The sequence below is a fragment of the Anser cygnoides genome, chromosome 10 (genome assembly GCF_040182565.1).
Source record: "Anser cygnoides isolate HZ-2024a breed goose chromosome 10, Taihu_goose_T2T_genome, whole genome shotgun sequence".
In the NCBI taxonomy this organism is placed as follows: Eukaryota; Metazoa; Chordata; class Aves; order Anseriformes; family Anatidae; genus Anser; species Anser cygnoides.
Window position 1 is genome coordinate 20,437,381 of NC_089882.1, and position 15,858 is coordinate 20,453,238.

The 15,858-nt window shown below is 37.4% G+C and overlaps 1 protein-coding gene across 14 annotated transcripts in view; it reads left to right on the plus strand.

Annotated features, from left to right (window-relative positions):
- ATG7 (autophagy related 7) overlaps positions 1-15,858 on the plus strand; it is a 127,880-nt gene that overhangs the window by 96,544 nt on the left and 15,478 nt on the right. For 11 of the 14 annotated variants that reach the window (XM_067003281.1, XM_067003282.1, XM_067003284.1 and 8 more), the window contains one exon: positions 5,469-15,844. In XM_067003281.1, the coding sequence (XP_066859382.1) occupies positions 5,469-5,501 (33 nt within the window). In that variant the 3' untranslated portion in view covers positions 5,502-15,844. The remainder of the gene's footprint in view (positions 1-5,468; positions 15,845-15,858) is intronic. The other 3 variants (XM_067003278.1, XM_067003277.1, XM_067003280.1) reach the window with 3 other exon arrangements.

The window sequence follows — 15,858 nt, forward strand, 5'->3', positions numbered from 1 at the left end:
CTGTCCTGCTGCAGAAATAGGTACCTGCTGGAGCAGAACAGATAGGTGTGGATTGGATGAACAATTGTTGTGGGGGAACCGCTGCAATTACGGTAGGATAGGCTATTTCCACTGTGAGCAAGAGTGACTCCTTATTTAGGTGTGTTACCTTAGTTTCTTAGACAGCAAAGAGGATACTTCACTATAGAGTGCACTATGCAGGCACTGTCATGCATCTTGGTATAAATTCTAAGCAAAGCTAAATGCTCTCGTTAATGTAGAATCATGTTCGTGTTGGTTTTTCATGGACAGCTTGCTTTTCTTTTTTTTTTTTTTTTCCTGTGGGAAAGGGGGATAAATAAGGAGTTGTTAAATATGCAAAATGCTTGAAGTTTGTTTTCAGTTACAGTAAGATGAAGGGTAGGGCTTACTGTGCATCACTATCCAAGATGAAAGGAGGGTGCTGAACTTTATAATTAGCATCCCTCAGTCCATACAGTAAAGTTTGAAAAAGTTACGTGTTAGAACTTGCATACATTTAATGAATTTCAAGTTGCAATTTCACTTCTGTTGCCATTCCTGAAAGATGCAGTCACTGGACCAGGAAGAATATTAAATGAGCCACAGAAGGACTGTTAATGCAGCCTGCTGTAGCTAGTTCATCTGATTGTACGTTATATTTACATACACAAATAAACATGCTTTGTCAAGTAAGTGAGGCTGCCAGAAGCTCTGATATACTGTCTCTATGCTTGAGTGTAGAATAAAAACATGTTTAACCTAATATCTATCAAAAAGCTCACTTTTATAGATGTAAAATAATTAAATTTCTTTAAATTTAAACCCATGCTTGAATATATATATATATATTTTTTTTTTCATTTGTTTAGCTTTCCTGAGTAAGGGTACATTTCTAAATTGGGAAGTAATATATGAAGGGGCTTAATTGGCCTGGAAAGCTGCCTGTTCCCAAGTGATACCCACCGGTGCTGTTTGATGCACGTAACATCTGATTTTTAGCCTCACCTCTGCCTGTAGAATTTTACTTTTTCCTTACTCTTCACCGCCTTTGGAGCAGCTACAACATAGTAAATAATGTGGTTTTCTGAGCGCAGTGCATTTGATACACGTGTAGGTAAATTTCTCTCAGGTGTGTGTGGAAAGCAGCGCGTGGGGCATGGTGTTTGTTTGCTTCACCTCTCTTAATGAGGCAGCCAGTTCTGTGGCAATTGCTGCTGGATCCGTGCTGGCAAGAAACCTTAAAAAATCCCCTTGGGATACATTGATATTCTTGCAGGCTTGTTTATAAGGTGAACAGTAGTTATGTATTTGAATTGCACATGTTAATTCTAAGATGTGGAGCCGTGTTTCCATATGTGAATGCTACCAGGTGTTCTTGGCGTAGGAAGAGAAATCCCACTCCATTCAGTGGGATTATTGAAGATGCAATCTGAAACTGCTTGAAATCAGTCAGCGGGAATTTGTGAACAGTTACATTAATACACTTTTTTCCCCCCCCATTTTTTCCTATTATGTAAGAAAATAATACCTGTCACTTCAAGAAAACAAGTGCAGGAATTCTTCTCTTATCCTGAATAGCCATAATTTCCACCTGAAATTTAAGAACCTCTGCATGGAAGTTTGAATATAAAAGCAAGTACTTGAAAAAACAGGTGCATTGAGGTAATCTGGCTAGATTTATGTTTAAAAAAAAAAAAAAAAAGGTTGATTTTGACAGCTAGTTTATTATCTTCCTATTTTATGACTTCTCCTGTCATTACCTGTAGCTGCATTTCGGTTGACTAAGCCAGGTGTGCTGCAGGACTGAGGAGACGTGAAAACAAAATCCACATTCACAGCTTGAGCTGGGTGTCAGGTTCTTGGCGTGACAGTCATTTTAGATCATTTTAGATATTGTCTTTCATGGCTTTCTGTGTTTCTTGATTTCTGCTCTGTAAAAGTTGTGGAGTAAAGTTTCAAAGTAATAACCAAAGTTGGCGTAGTAATAGAGCATGTCATTTAAATGTCTTTTCATGAAAAGATGTACTGCTATTAACCAAGAGCCTATGAAGTATTGTAATTTAGTTATCAGTACTGACATATAATACAACATCTTCTGTGCAGTGTTGTATAGCTTGTTTTCTTTAGGTTAACGTGCAATTGTTAGCTTTTGTGTTGAATTTTCTCCTTCTTTTTCATGTACTCCCCACCACGCTGCACATGATTTATTAAGGCAGTGCTTCATTCTTCAGAGACCTGTAGGAAGCTTCAGCACGCAGTGCTGGGGTTGTGCCAGCTCTGATAGGCAGACGAAGTGTAAACTGTCTTATAAAACTGTCTTGCACCTCTTGCTCAGTCACCTTGTCACTGCAGTAGAGAGAAGTCTGTCTCCTGGAAGTAAAATATGAGCATGCTGTTCAAATGTTAAAAATAATTCTCCTCAATCCAGGATGTTCGCATCATGTTTAAATACCTGGAACCTCAGTTTCAGTCTTTCTGCAAATATTTTTGTAAGACTCCTAGAAAAGAGGTGTGCTTTAGATAGGAAATAATTGGATTGTTGTTCTTTTCTGTTCACTTTCCTGCAGTTGTTAACAGTGCTGTATTTCCAGGGCCTTAGCTCCGTAGCGTCGCTGAGTAGCTGGTGTTACTCAAATACCTAGGTGCACTTTACAAATAAGGAGTTGTATTTATTGTACGGCACATTCTAGCTATGTAAAGCTAGATAAAATTCAAGCTAATACTACACCTACGAGTAGTAAAGAGGCACGGCTGGTCTTTCTGATCTACCAGCTGTGTGTCAGAGCCTTGCATCGGCAGAGAGCTGCAAGATACAAAGGCAGGAGACTCCTGCGAATGTGCCACCCGGCCCATTTTGCACCGTTCAGGTTTCCAGTGCTGTTTTGAAGGAAGGACCTGGGCTCAAGCATGCAACCAGGTGCCAGGTTTTTGAAGCAATCTGAGGCTGAGCGGTGCTTCTCCCCCAGCCAGGAGCTTAGGCTGCCTCGTAGGCACTGCCGCCGGCTGTGCAATGGGCTGGAGCGCCGGAGCTGTGCTTGCACTGTAAGTCTTCAAGTTACTTGAGGCCCTCTATGGGTTGCCTGTCCCTGGCTATTGAGGCCAAACAGAAAACTCTGTTATTCCCCTTTTCCTCCCAAAGAGGAGTTACAGCGTAGTTAGAGCTGCTCTTTGTGCCATGTGGGGTGTCGGCGTAACGCAAGCGTTGCACATCACACGTGTAAAGCCAAAAGGCTCTCTGAGCCTCACAGAAACGATGGAACAGCTAGGCACCTTCTGGAGGGAATTGTTTCCATATCACATAATTACTGATGTAACTGGCACCCTTACCAGCCTTTCTTTTTTTTTCTTTTTTTTTCTTTTTTTTAAAAAAAAAGGCAAACAAAAAACCAAGCAGAGTGTACTTGCCTTCTCACCCACACTGCTCAGATCAGAACTGATGATGGGAAAGCACAGAGCAGAGACGCTGGCTCTGCTCCCAGTGTATCTATTTAGTAGATAAAGAAGACTTTTAGGGATCTCAGTCAGCTTCTTTCTCTTTTGCCTTTGAATCACCTCATGGCATTTTTAAAAGTATTTATTGTGTTTCTTTCTCATGGGGGAGTGGTTTTTGAGGGTTAATATCTATGGGCTTTATTTTCAGAAATGAGAGTAGGCTAGACAAAGATGGACTATCAGTCTGAACTTTGGATTTCTTGCTTATTGCCAGTTTGAATCATACCATAAACGCTATTTAAAGATTTTGTTTTTCGTATTTATTTTCCACATCCTTGACCCTGACTGGTGAGCTGGACATTTGTGTTTGCCTTGGCAAGCTCCAAGCTGCTCATCTAGGGCAGGATGAAAACTCTTTTTTCCTTTTGTAAACAAACTGTTCCTTCAGTATTTTCCATAAGGATTTACACCACCATTTTGCAATGCTTCTAGGAACTGAGAAAATCCTGCCATTCAGAGTTTTCATTTTACACAGCTTGTAGAACTGCATAGAAATTTTTGATTTTTATATGAGTAGTTGCTTCCTGGGGTTGGATTTGAAGAGCCTTTTTCAGAATATTTTCAAATTCCAGAAATATCACATTTTATCATGAAGGTTTTTACTAAAACTATAGGTAAGTATTCTTTGTCACCTGTCCAGAAATGTGGTTGTGTGTGGTTATTTGTCTAACACCAATATGTGTGCAGACCAGCCATGAACACATCTTGGTACCTTTACACATCTTGGTACTTTTTATTGGGAGGTAGAATACACAATTTTAAAGCAAGCTAATGCTACAAACAGAATTAATGTATTGGTATAAAAAAGTTTAAATCTTACCCAGACGTGATGTACCATCATTATCTCTGTGTTCTCTATTGTAAAGTTTTCTGTTATACCATTTTGTTGTGTTGAACTCTGAAAGGTTTTACAAGAGTTTGAATGATCCTGAAGAAATGTCTACATATGGGTGGCTTTTTGCTGGCAGAGATGAGCTAGCTCTGTTCAGATGTTCAGAACCAAGCAGGTCAGAGCCAAATCCAGCTGAAAGCTCTGTACCTGTCTTAGTCCTGATCCCAAGCTACTACAAGCCCTGCCAACTGGAAAGAGGGTAAGAGGGTATTTGCCATGAACTAAACCTCAAAAAAAATCATAAAAACCTTTTGTGAGCACCCACATTTCTCCAGAAGAAAAAGTTTGTAGAATATATTCAGAATATGGTCACATTTGATTTTTTTTCAACCAGTTTTGCTTTCAAGTCCCTATATTTTTCCTAAGGTCATGCATTCTGCTCCTTGGTAACTGGTATGAATTTGTAACCCTCACTTCAGTATGTTCATAAGGATGCCAGATTCCTTGGTGTTCTGTGAAAATACTTTTTTCCCCCAATCTACAGATGCTCACTGAACATGGCCAAGTAGCAAAATAAAAGTACAGTTATATAGAACTGCAGAAGTAATCTGTGTAAATTTTTGATTTTTTTTTAAACAATAAAACGTTTTAAAACAAATAAAAAGAACAACTTTTTACTTAGCTTTTCATCTTTATGTTGCCAATTATGAGATCTAATATTTGGGCGAAAAATGTTGTATTGGAGAACAACTAGTTCTTCATGAGCGTCTTGAAAAATTTTCTGCAGTTTCTAGTAAAGTATGCTATTTATTTTATTATCCAATCAAGTGTGTGCTAATGAATCAGAAAAACAAAACTAAATGTCTGGTTTTTGCTCTGCTGCTTACTGTAAGTGATAATAAATAGCAAATAGCCTATCTGACAGTTCAGGAACAAATGCTGAAAAGTAAGCTGAAAAACACCCCCGAAATAGTGAGTGCCATGTAGGTTGTTAAGAGAAGAACACCGAGAAGAGAAGAACACTAGTCAACAGTCCATAAATGTTATTTATTCATCCTTTTAAATAGTAATACTAATTTTATAAAGGTATATTAAAAGCATATTTGAACTCCACAAACTAAAGTTACACTTCATTCTCTTGCAGATCTGGGATATGAGTGATGACGAAACAGTCTGAAAATCAGCTGAATAAGGTGGAAGATGACCTACTTTGGACTGCAGTGCTGCCTTTTATCTGTTATTTGACAAGTTAATGATTGCTTACCTATTCTGACTGCTACAAATATGAACTATAAACCACATAGTGACATGGATATCTTCACCGTAAAAACAGTCTGTTATGGATATAACTCTTCTTATTTTCATTTTTATCATGTAAATAACCAAAGCAATGTGGTTATGTTTAAATTTCTTCTTCTCTCTTTTTTTTTTTTGTTTTTTTGGTTTATGTATAAAATATGCTGCTTAAGTAAAGTTTGGTGTTTTATTTGTTCCAGTTTTTATTTTCTTTGTTAACAGACATGTCTAAGCAGCATGTCTAAATGTCCTTTTTTTCATCTTTACTTTTATACCCCTGTAGCTAGAACTAGTTAGAACTTATTATTGAGATTGAGAATATTCTGCTGCTGGGTATTAAACTGCACCTTTATTTAAAGGAGAGCAGGAGTAGGTAAGAACCTATATGTACAGCCTATGCCACATTGCTTGCTCTTTGAAAGTACGTATTCATTATTTCCCTTTTCTTTGTTTTAGTATGATTGTTCTTACCTGTGTCAATGGAGGTGTTATTCTCTGTAAAGATCTCATAATTTCACGCTAAGGAAAAAAACATGGTTGGACTTACATTTAGACAGGAAAGACCAAAATGTGTTTGTATCAAGATTAGTCTCCTCTGAAGCTTAGAGAATGCGCTATTATGTAGTAAAACTTGCTTTAAAGGTGATTCATTGATTCAGTAAAAACTTGCAGAGAAATTCTTAACTGAAATAAGACATTGGTTCTCTAACTGCCATTCTTGAGTGCTGTCATATGCTATTTTACAGGTGTTAATAGACACCAATTCTGATTTTCATTTTGGCTGGATTTTAAGTATTTAAATTTTTGTGGCATCAGGAATAGCTTCACAAATATGGCTGATCACAAACAGTAGTATGAGAATCCTTGATGGATTCTCAAGAATTTGTTAAAAAAAAAAAAATGTAAAATATCAAAGCACCTTACTACAAAATTGAATCTATTGTTTTTTATCTTGCAATGCATTTTAGAAGTATATTTGAAACCCGTTTTATGGCTTTATGTTGTGGAGACTCTGGACTATCTTGCTCCAAAAAAATGCAAATCGCTTTATCTGGCAATTTTTATCTCCTGTATATATTATGAAAACTAGTTGGTAAATCCAATTATTTCAGTTTATTTTAGTTCCTTCCTTAACATAAGCTCTGAATATCTGGTGCAGATAATTTCACAGCTTCTCTCTTACTCCACATCGGAGGAAGTTCTGTCAGGTCAAATTCACCTAAAAGCAAGGATATCTGCGATTCCTGTATTCCATTCATAAAAGAAGATTTATTGAAACATGCTGAGGTTTGCATTAAGTGTCTACAATACTTATTTATTGTTTGTATTTCTTGTAACTATTATATTAATAACATTTATGTGATTACTTAAGTAGCTTTAAGGGAATGTCCTGTTTAGCTGACTTCATTGTAATTTGTATATGAATCAATTTTTTTTTAAAAAAAGACTAATAACCATAGGAAGCTGATCTTTTGGTGGTTAGTTAATGATTAATAAGATTGATAACATGCCATGTCTGTTTTAAAGCAGTTTGTTAATATACAGAATTACTTATGAAGTCAACTGATTTGCTGATTTGCATTTCTGTAGTTCAACTGGAATCATTTGCAAGTATCAGGATATTTTAAAGGGAATCATCTCATTTTTATCTTTTGGAGTTGCTGAGTGTAGAGTGTAAGAGTCTTCTGCAGTTTTTGATTACCTGAAACTTCAAAACTAGACATCTTTCAGAAATCTGATAAGCATTAATCATTATTTTAAATACGTAAAACTTTGATTATCCTGTTAAGGTTACATTGCATCTTTACATTGAAATATCTGTTTAATTGCAGAAGTATGCAAGATCTAAAAGTTCAGAACTCAGGGTTAATATGATGTTTCCTTACCTCTCTAATTTCAGTAACATACAATTCTCTGAGGCTGAGCTGCTTCCTGTACATATGCTTCCCAGATGTCTCTGATGTTCAGAAACACTTCAGTGTGACTTAGAATAACTTCCGTTGTCTAACTTTAATGTTGTTTTCTTTCTCCTTGTGGACCAAAATTGTTCTTATTTTGCTTTTATTCAATGTCTAGGCATTTACTGAGTGAGAAATCATGAGAATACATTCAAATGAAATACCATTAACATTTCCATTACCATTCAAATTCAAATACCATTAACAGATAAACATGTTTATTTACTGGCTTGTGTGTACTTTAATGGCAGGATTTTGGCACAGCCCCTTCAGCTGCAGATACTGCTGTTTAGTAGAAGCTAAACTTTGACCTTTCTTCGTGGAGTAGGTAGGAGTTGTATTTGTTCTGCCATGACTTCCTAGGCAGTGCTGAAGAGCCCAAATTCATCTTTTTGCTGTACAACCCAGCAGCCACCATGGCTCCCCAGGAGTAAACCAAATCTGTTGGGAAGAGGGAATGAACAGCCTCAGAGGAACCTACTCTTCTTTCTGAGCTATCTAACAGAAATGTAATGGCATTACATGGCAGTGTGTTTGGGACCGTATCTCAGAGAACGCAAATATGACACCTATATCTCACATCTGGAAAGCCATTTAATACTGTTAGAAGACGACAGATCTTGATGGAGAGCTGTTGACATCATTTTTGTGTTTGAATACTATAAAATCTCATGGAACAAATAGCTTCCATTTTGTTTTAATGCTTTTACTGTCCAGAATTTTTATTGTGTGCAATCTCTTCAGTGTGTTTTGGTGGCTGAAGTCTAGGATTTGTTATAGAGTAGCACCACATTCTTAAAATGAGGAACTTGAAATTATCTGAGTCCTTTAAGACCCTCACTTGCTTTCATCCTTGCTTTCACAATCTGCTGTTAAATCCTCTTTGCCTGTGTCTTAGTCTGTTGATCTGGAATAAATTTCACTTAGGGCATGCCCTTTATGTTAGGTGTAAATTGCCAGTAAAATTGTATGCAGTAGGGGGTTTAGACCACATGAGAATGTGCTCCATGGAGCATGGGGCTAGTTTGAGTCTGAAGCCTTCAACAAGTTCTGCAAGGGAGAAGGGGCACAAATGTGTAAACAACACTTAGATCCGTGCAGAAAGATTCATGATGTTCCAGACATGGTCTAGAAAGTCACCAAGGTATGGAACCTTAAATATATGCAATAGAAGTAGTAGCAAAAGTGCATATTTTTCCATGTATAAGTGTTTTCTTGTAGTTTCTCACTTGTCATTTGTAATTTCCCTCTTCCTTTAATTTCTTACTTATACTGTGGTAGAAAGCTTTTACTGATATGGGTTTTGTGTGTTTCTGAACTTTTTACTCTGCTATTGTTTAGTATTCTATAATTAGGATCATGTTATATCACTGTTGTTTCTCCCTCGTACTGAATGTGTATTAGCTATTCTTTTAATTGGAATTGCTAATATCTAGTTCATCATGGCACTACTCTGGCACAGCGTTGGGTCATGCGCAGTTCCTGACTTGCCTTTGAATTTTCATCCTCTTTTCAAGCTGGATCATAAAGAGTCAGATTGCTGAGATGTGACTGAGAGTAGTTTTTGGTCTGCAGGATTCCCAATAATGTCGATAATGTGTGAAACAATCACTAACCTTCTGATACCAGTTTTTGGGATCAAGAACAGCTCTGCCTGTTTCTTATGGAACCGTTAAGAGCCATGACAGAATCCATGAGTGTATTTCATATGGTTTCTCTTCAGAGTATAACCATATCTTAAGAGTTCAAGGAGAGTCCTAACTCTCCTATGGGAATAGGAAGGATAGCTCACATTCTTGAAAATCTAAATATGTCACAAGCCAACACATAATTAAAACTTTCTTGTCATTCTGCCAGTTGAAGACATCTCTGTTGTGCAGTGCAAGTCCAGCCAGTCCTCCACGCGGTGCCAATAGCCATTCTTATTCTGTTCAGTGGTTCAGCGTTTGCTGTGTGAACTTTGCATTACAAGTACTCAAAAGCTGACGAGAGCATGAACAGCTGGATGGTAGGATTTTTTCTTGCTACTTTCCCAATTTTTACACCCGAAGTTTTAGTTTTTTCTTTTTTTTTGTTATTTTTTTGTTTTTAAATAATAATGCAATACTTTCCTTAGAAACAAATAAGCATCTATATTACAAAGAGAGCCATAAAAAAATATTTGTGACATGGTAAACTTCATCAGACTTCCTAAGAAACATAGTCTGAAAGATGTCCTAAGCCTCTTATCATGTTTTCCCAAATCTTTTGACAAGACTTCCTTAATTGTTTTTTGTTTTATTTTATTTTATTATTATTATTATTAATAATAATTTTCAGTGCAGATGTTCTGCTTTTGTGTATCATACCAAAATGAAACTTTTCCTTCTGGAGGGTTTTGTGCACCTTTTCTCTTTTAGAGCACCTGAATTAACAGTTAGAAAAGACAGAAATGCCACACTAGAAGAACTTTGGACTGTCTCAGTCTGTCAATGTGTAAATTCCTAATCTGTGAAAAACCTGCCTACCTGTCCCATTTCAGTTCCAGATCTCTTTCCCTTCCAGTTGCCTGGACTTTCTCCAGAGCCCTTACGGTGTTTAAAAATACTGCGGAACCATACAGGTAGTGCTTTAGGTTTGACATTAATACAGACTTTACCTATTAGCACTTCAGCTATCCAGTGTAATCATTTTTTCAAAGTTTTTCTTATTTGTACAGCACTTAACAGGTTTTGGAATAAAAAACAGAACAAAACAAAACAAAAACACAACACTGTTTATTGACAAAGAATGTTTTCAGTCTCCTTTATTATCAATAAACCACACCCTTTGGTCCACTACCACTGACAGTGGTGATTTACAGTGAGCAGCGACCGATGAATGAAGGGACTGAAGGGCTTCCTGCTTGGTGATAGTGCTGCTACTAGGTTGACACAGAGAGGTTAACAGTCCCTGCTTTTTTTTTTTAATTATTATTATTAATTCCCCAGCTGTAAAAAATGTAAAATGTACAGAAATTGGATATATATATATATACACACTTGGCAAAGAATAGCTCTGTTTTTTGTTTGCAGTTATCCCAGGTCAAAGGAACTAATCTGTTGCTCTGCCCCATTGTTTTGTTGAAGTATTGTTGAGGATTGTTTGAAGTCATGCAGTGCTAACCAAAATAGGCTGTGGCTTGGGCTAATTTGTAGCCACTTTTCTTTTAAGTACAGTAGCTGAAATTCAGCAGTCCTTATTCTTCCACCAGCTAATGACTGGTGCTTTGTCCAGGTTATAGTGAAGTCTTCTGAGTGAGTCACTTGAGGATTATTTTAACCTGGCAAATTAAATCGGTGCTGCAAAAGGGAAACTGAAGCTACTTCTATAAGAATTAATAGCAACACACTGAAGTAGCAATGACGTGATATACGTTAAGGTATTCTCTATCGTAGAGCAGCAAATTTTTCCTCTGGTTTTCCAGTTTAAATGATCTCACCGCAGGATAAGGATGCAGAGGTGTACTCCAACCATCTATAATTTCAGATACAAATAGCTGCCGTCGGTAACTGACAATACAGTGTCTGCCAATGGCAACTTCACCATAGCATTTTTTCAAATCTGATGGAATTATTTTGGCCATTCTTTAACAAGATAGTCAAAGCTTCCGTCAGCTGTTTGTCTGAATTTTGCATATGAATAGCATGTTTTTTTTCTTGTTTAGTCAGGCAGTGCTCACTCACAGTTGTACCTTCTTGCAGGCACTTCCTTGGACTTGGGAATAAAAGGGGGCAGTCAAGAGTTCTAACACAAATGTGTTAGGTTTCCTGGCATGGAGTTCACTTTGTGTTCCCATTTCCTGTAGCAGTCTAAATGCCCGTTTCAACTTGTTTTGCCAATAGAGAGCTATATAGTACATTGATATAATGTACAATGCTTTGCCTCTGGAACTGGAGGTCACGTGCACACATGCATTCCATTTTAAGTGCTAGAAATTTCAGATTATTTATTAATAAAATATTTTAGCAAGCTAACAGGAAGGCAGCAGCATGCACAAAGTGTTTTACTGCTGCAAATAAAGGTGTGCTTTTTTAATTCAATTTTTTAAATTTAATTTTAATTTTTTAATTAAATTTAATTAATTTGTAACTTCTCTCCTTTCCCATACAGTTACTTTCTGTTCTTAAAGCACTCTTTAGGCATTCAAAAATTCAGGCTTGTGTGCAACTTCAGTTTACATTTTAGCAGTGGGACATTTGATTTTTTGTGTGATCTCAACAGAACAATTCATTTCTAGATTTAGTGAGCTCGTATTATGCAGTACATAAGTAAGAAATGGGAGGCGTTATTCTGGTTTCTTTCATACAGAGGAGGCCACTAATGTTTTCCTCACTTTCTCTTTTGGTCTAATGTGTGTGCGCGCTTAAAAAACTTCAGTTTATGCATCCCTGCCAAGATGAGGGAGTGCTAAAGGAGTTTGGTGCATTTGAAATACAAGCTGTCTTCTCATTTCTGTCATAATTCTACTTTCTAAATCAAAACCAGTATGGGCTAAAACCGTGTGGAGAAATGCTGCTAAAATTGTTGCCGCATCATGTCAGTATAGACTTGGAAGAACAGCGAGGGCAACGGAGCTTCCAAGTCTGGCCCATTCTGGCTGCGTTTGAACCTCTGGTTTTTGACAGCAGTAAATTGCTGCCCTCGTTTTTTTCATCATCTCTTTTTGCTTTATTTCCTCCCCAGCCCCATTCTGCCCCTTGCTGGTAGGGGAGGGGTGTGGATGGACAAACCAATTAATTTTTAGTGTAAAATCTCTTTCAAATTTGGATAAGAGGAAGGGAAATCTATAAAGTAGGTATAATTTGCTTGAGGGTTTTGCTTTGTCTTTAAATGTCTCTGTTTTCATTTTGTGCTTAAAAGTCTGACTTTCATACAGTAATTCTGTAGGTGTTACCACTTCCTCAGGAACCTGTGACTCAGGCAATGTATAAATGAAATGACATCACTGGCAACTTTTGTTTGGATTGCCTGTTTCCTAAATAGGGACTGTTGTTTTTTTCTTTTAATACTTGCATAATTGTTTTTTGTTTTGTTTTGTTTGGGGGGAGGGTGAGGGTGAAATGAGGAGGTTTAGTTATCTAAGGCAGCCTTGCTATTAAAACTAACCACACTGAGTGTTTTATCCTTTCGAATCATTGAAATTACCAATACTGAAGTTTACTTAGAAGATTGGCATTTCTACGCAAGGTATTTGTGAATGAAATCACTGTAATTAGGCATTAGGAGAGTTCTGTTGGTATAAAGCATTCTTAATTCACTGCTGATATGTTGAGAAAGGAAGAGGGGGGAAACGGAAAAGGCCTGAGCAGGATTTTCCATTAGTATTCTGGAAGTAGTGCAAACAAAAGAAATGTTTTATACTACTGGCTAAACTGCAGTTCTAAGTGGCTCTCCCTTGCTGCTCTCAGTAGCTTGTATTTATACCACAGGAGATTCTTGGTAGATTTCAGTGTTTATGTCCCTGTAACTGATATTTTTCAATGATATCATCATGTATATATGTAAGTAAAATAGGAGGACCTGGAGTAAGGTTTGCTTCTTAGCAGAGTGTCTGCAGACAGGCAGGAGCGCCGGTTGCAGCAGGCCCGGGGGGACCCTCAGCAGCTGCATTTCTTCCTCGGACGCAACTCCCCTGATGTCACTGCAGGAGCTGGCTGCTAACCGTGAGGAGTCATGTCAGGAATTGTTGTCATCGGAGGAATGCGGGGAGTTGGATGTCTGTCTAGGTCATTTATTCCTAGTGTTATGGGACGGGCTATAAAAGAGTTGCATTTATTTATTATTGTCACGCACAAAGGATCACTGTTCTTTTGTTTAAATAGTAACAGCTTTGGGACTTCATAGGCACCAGTACAACAGAGGCTGCAGAGTACAGCAGAGTCATTTTGGCTCTGCTTCGGTTGTATCAGTTCTCACTGAGTAGACAATGCCATTGTGGCTGCACTTTAAAGGAAAATGCAGAGAAAGCCCATGTGTTCAGGGAGGTGGTGTTAGTGGCTGCTGTAGGTTATGGTCTTTCTTCTGATTATCTCAGTCCATCTCAAACTTTGGCACTGTTAAGAACTGCATCACTAAAGTTATTTTTTAAATAAGATGCTAAACCAAAGTCCTAAAAAAAACCCCAGGTTATATATGTCTTCGTAGGGTTTTGTTTTTAATAATGTAGATGGCTTGGTGATTCTTATTTTTTTTTTTTAATTATTATTTCATCCTCTCTTCCTGAAGTTACTGTTCAATTTCCTTGGGATCCTTCATTTTCTAAATGACCCTTGTGCAGGGTACTGCATGCTGTTATTGAAAAACTCCTACTCAAGTTCCACCCAGTGGCTATTAGAGCAATAGTTATGTATTATTATTAGTACTAAGTCAGAATGCTTTGAGATGATAGATGGTATAAATGTAACAACATTACAATTACTTGGTCACTCAGACATAACATGAAAGCAGTTTTTCTCCACTTTAATTCAAATGTTTGCTGTTGTATGTCTCTTGCATGCTGAACTAGACAGTATATGTGATTTTATCTAGTGTAGTACTAGGAGTGAGTGAGCTGTTCATGTTCTGCCCCATGAGCCCTGCTGGGCAGCAGCTAGTGTGTGGAACGTAGCTGGCTCATATGCTTTTGAGAGACTAGTGCTCTCAAAAACCACAGGAGTAAGGCATCTCAGCTCCTTGCTAACTGTACTTTGTTGAATAGGAATTCGGCAGTGTTCAGCAGTGAAACATTGCAAACCGAGACTGGCTTCTTTGTAGCTGCTTGCTCAGATTTGCAAGGGAGAAGGAGGGAGCAAGTCAACATGTGTGCACACAGTGTTTCTCTGTTGCTGGAGATATTAAAGTTTCATTTCCAACAATAGTATCCATTACTTAATTTAGCTTCCTGCTGTTGGTATTTGGAAATGTCATTAAGAGATTCTGATGGATAATGTCAAGATACACAATGCTTAAAAATCAGCTAGGAACAGTGACTAATAACATACCTGTTGATCTGAGTGCATGAAAAAGAATGTGATTTAAAAGTCAGTGGTATAGATTATATACTTGAGCATCAGGAGGAGGCTGTCTTTTTTGGCTATAAGGGTACGTAGTGGTATGTTGTTTCAGAATATGACCAAATTACTGTTTTTAAATTATTCTGTTGCTATAATAGTAAGTGATTGTGGCTTCATAAATTTTTGAAGCCAAAATGTTATGTTCCAGCTTTCACAGTATGAAGTGAGTTTTAAAAGCACTTCTTTATTTAAAGAAACTTTGTCCTCTCCATAATTGTCATAAACATGGAAAGAAGGATTGAGACAGGACACGGGCTGTACCACAGACCTCCAGTGAAGTCACAGTAAGTCACGTCATCTTTGCCTCCCATCCATTGTCTGAGCTTGTTTATTGGTAGAGTCTCTTTTGTTGGGTCAATGCCTACTACAGCAAGACCAATCTTGGTCGAGTCAGCTAGGCAGTAGAAGAGCAGAAATGTATATACAGGTATATTGCATCTCTAACATAGTCAAATAATGCCTTTTAATTTAAGCACCGTGGTCAAGGAGTTAGTGAAATTCATTTGTCTTAATTTTTGGATGCCCAATTTTGGATGCTGTAAGCCAGACTTTCAGTGATGTCTTAAACTGGGTTTCAGAGTTCTGAAAGGAGTCTGATTTCAAATGTAAAGACAATCATACATTAAGCATGTATTTTAAATTTTATATGTGTGTAAAGGAGGATTAAATAAATAAATCTGTTGTTAACTTTTAAATGATTGTTGTGTCAGTTTGACTCTTTATGTCTATATGTGCTGGAAAGTATGTTTACCAGAGCGAACATTAGGTTTTGTATAACAAATCAACTGAGATATTGAGGAGAAGAGCTTTGTTATTCTGTGTAAAAGAAATAAGGAAAAGGAAGAAGTTAGCTGGATGCACTTTTTAAAAACGACTTTCTGATTTTGAGGTTTGTGTTTGCTATCAATGTGACGAATAGAAGCTTAACTGTTTCACAGCAAGTGCACTCTATCCACATTATGCCTGGATTGTTAGCATAGTTGGCGAGCAGGGTAATATAATTTAGTAATCCAGTCTGAGAGTGGTCAGAAGTAACATCAATTTTGTTCTCGAAGGTCTGCACTCCCTTTTAAAGTCTCTGTTCTCAGCAATTAGAGGTTTGGGTTCATTTGCAAAAGGAAGGTGTGGATTGACTTTGGTAATGGAACAGAAGAACTAAAAAGCAAGAACAGATCTTAAAAAGGAGAACTGGGGTAAGAATTGGTCT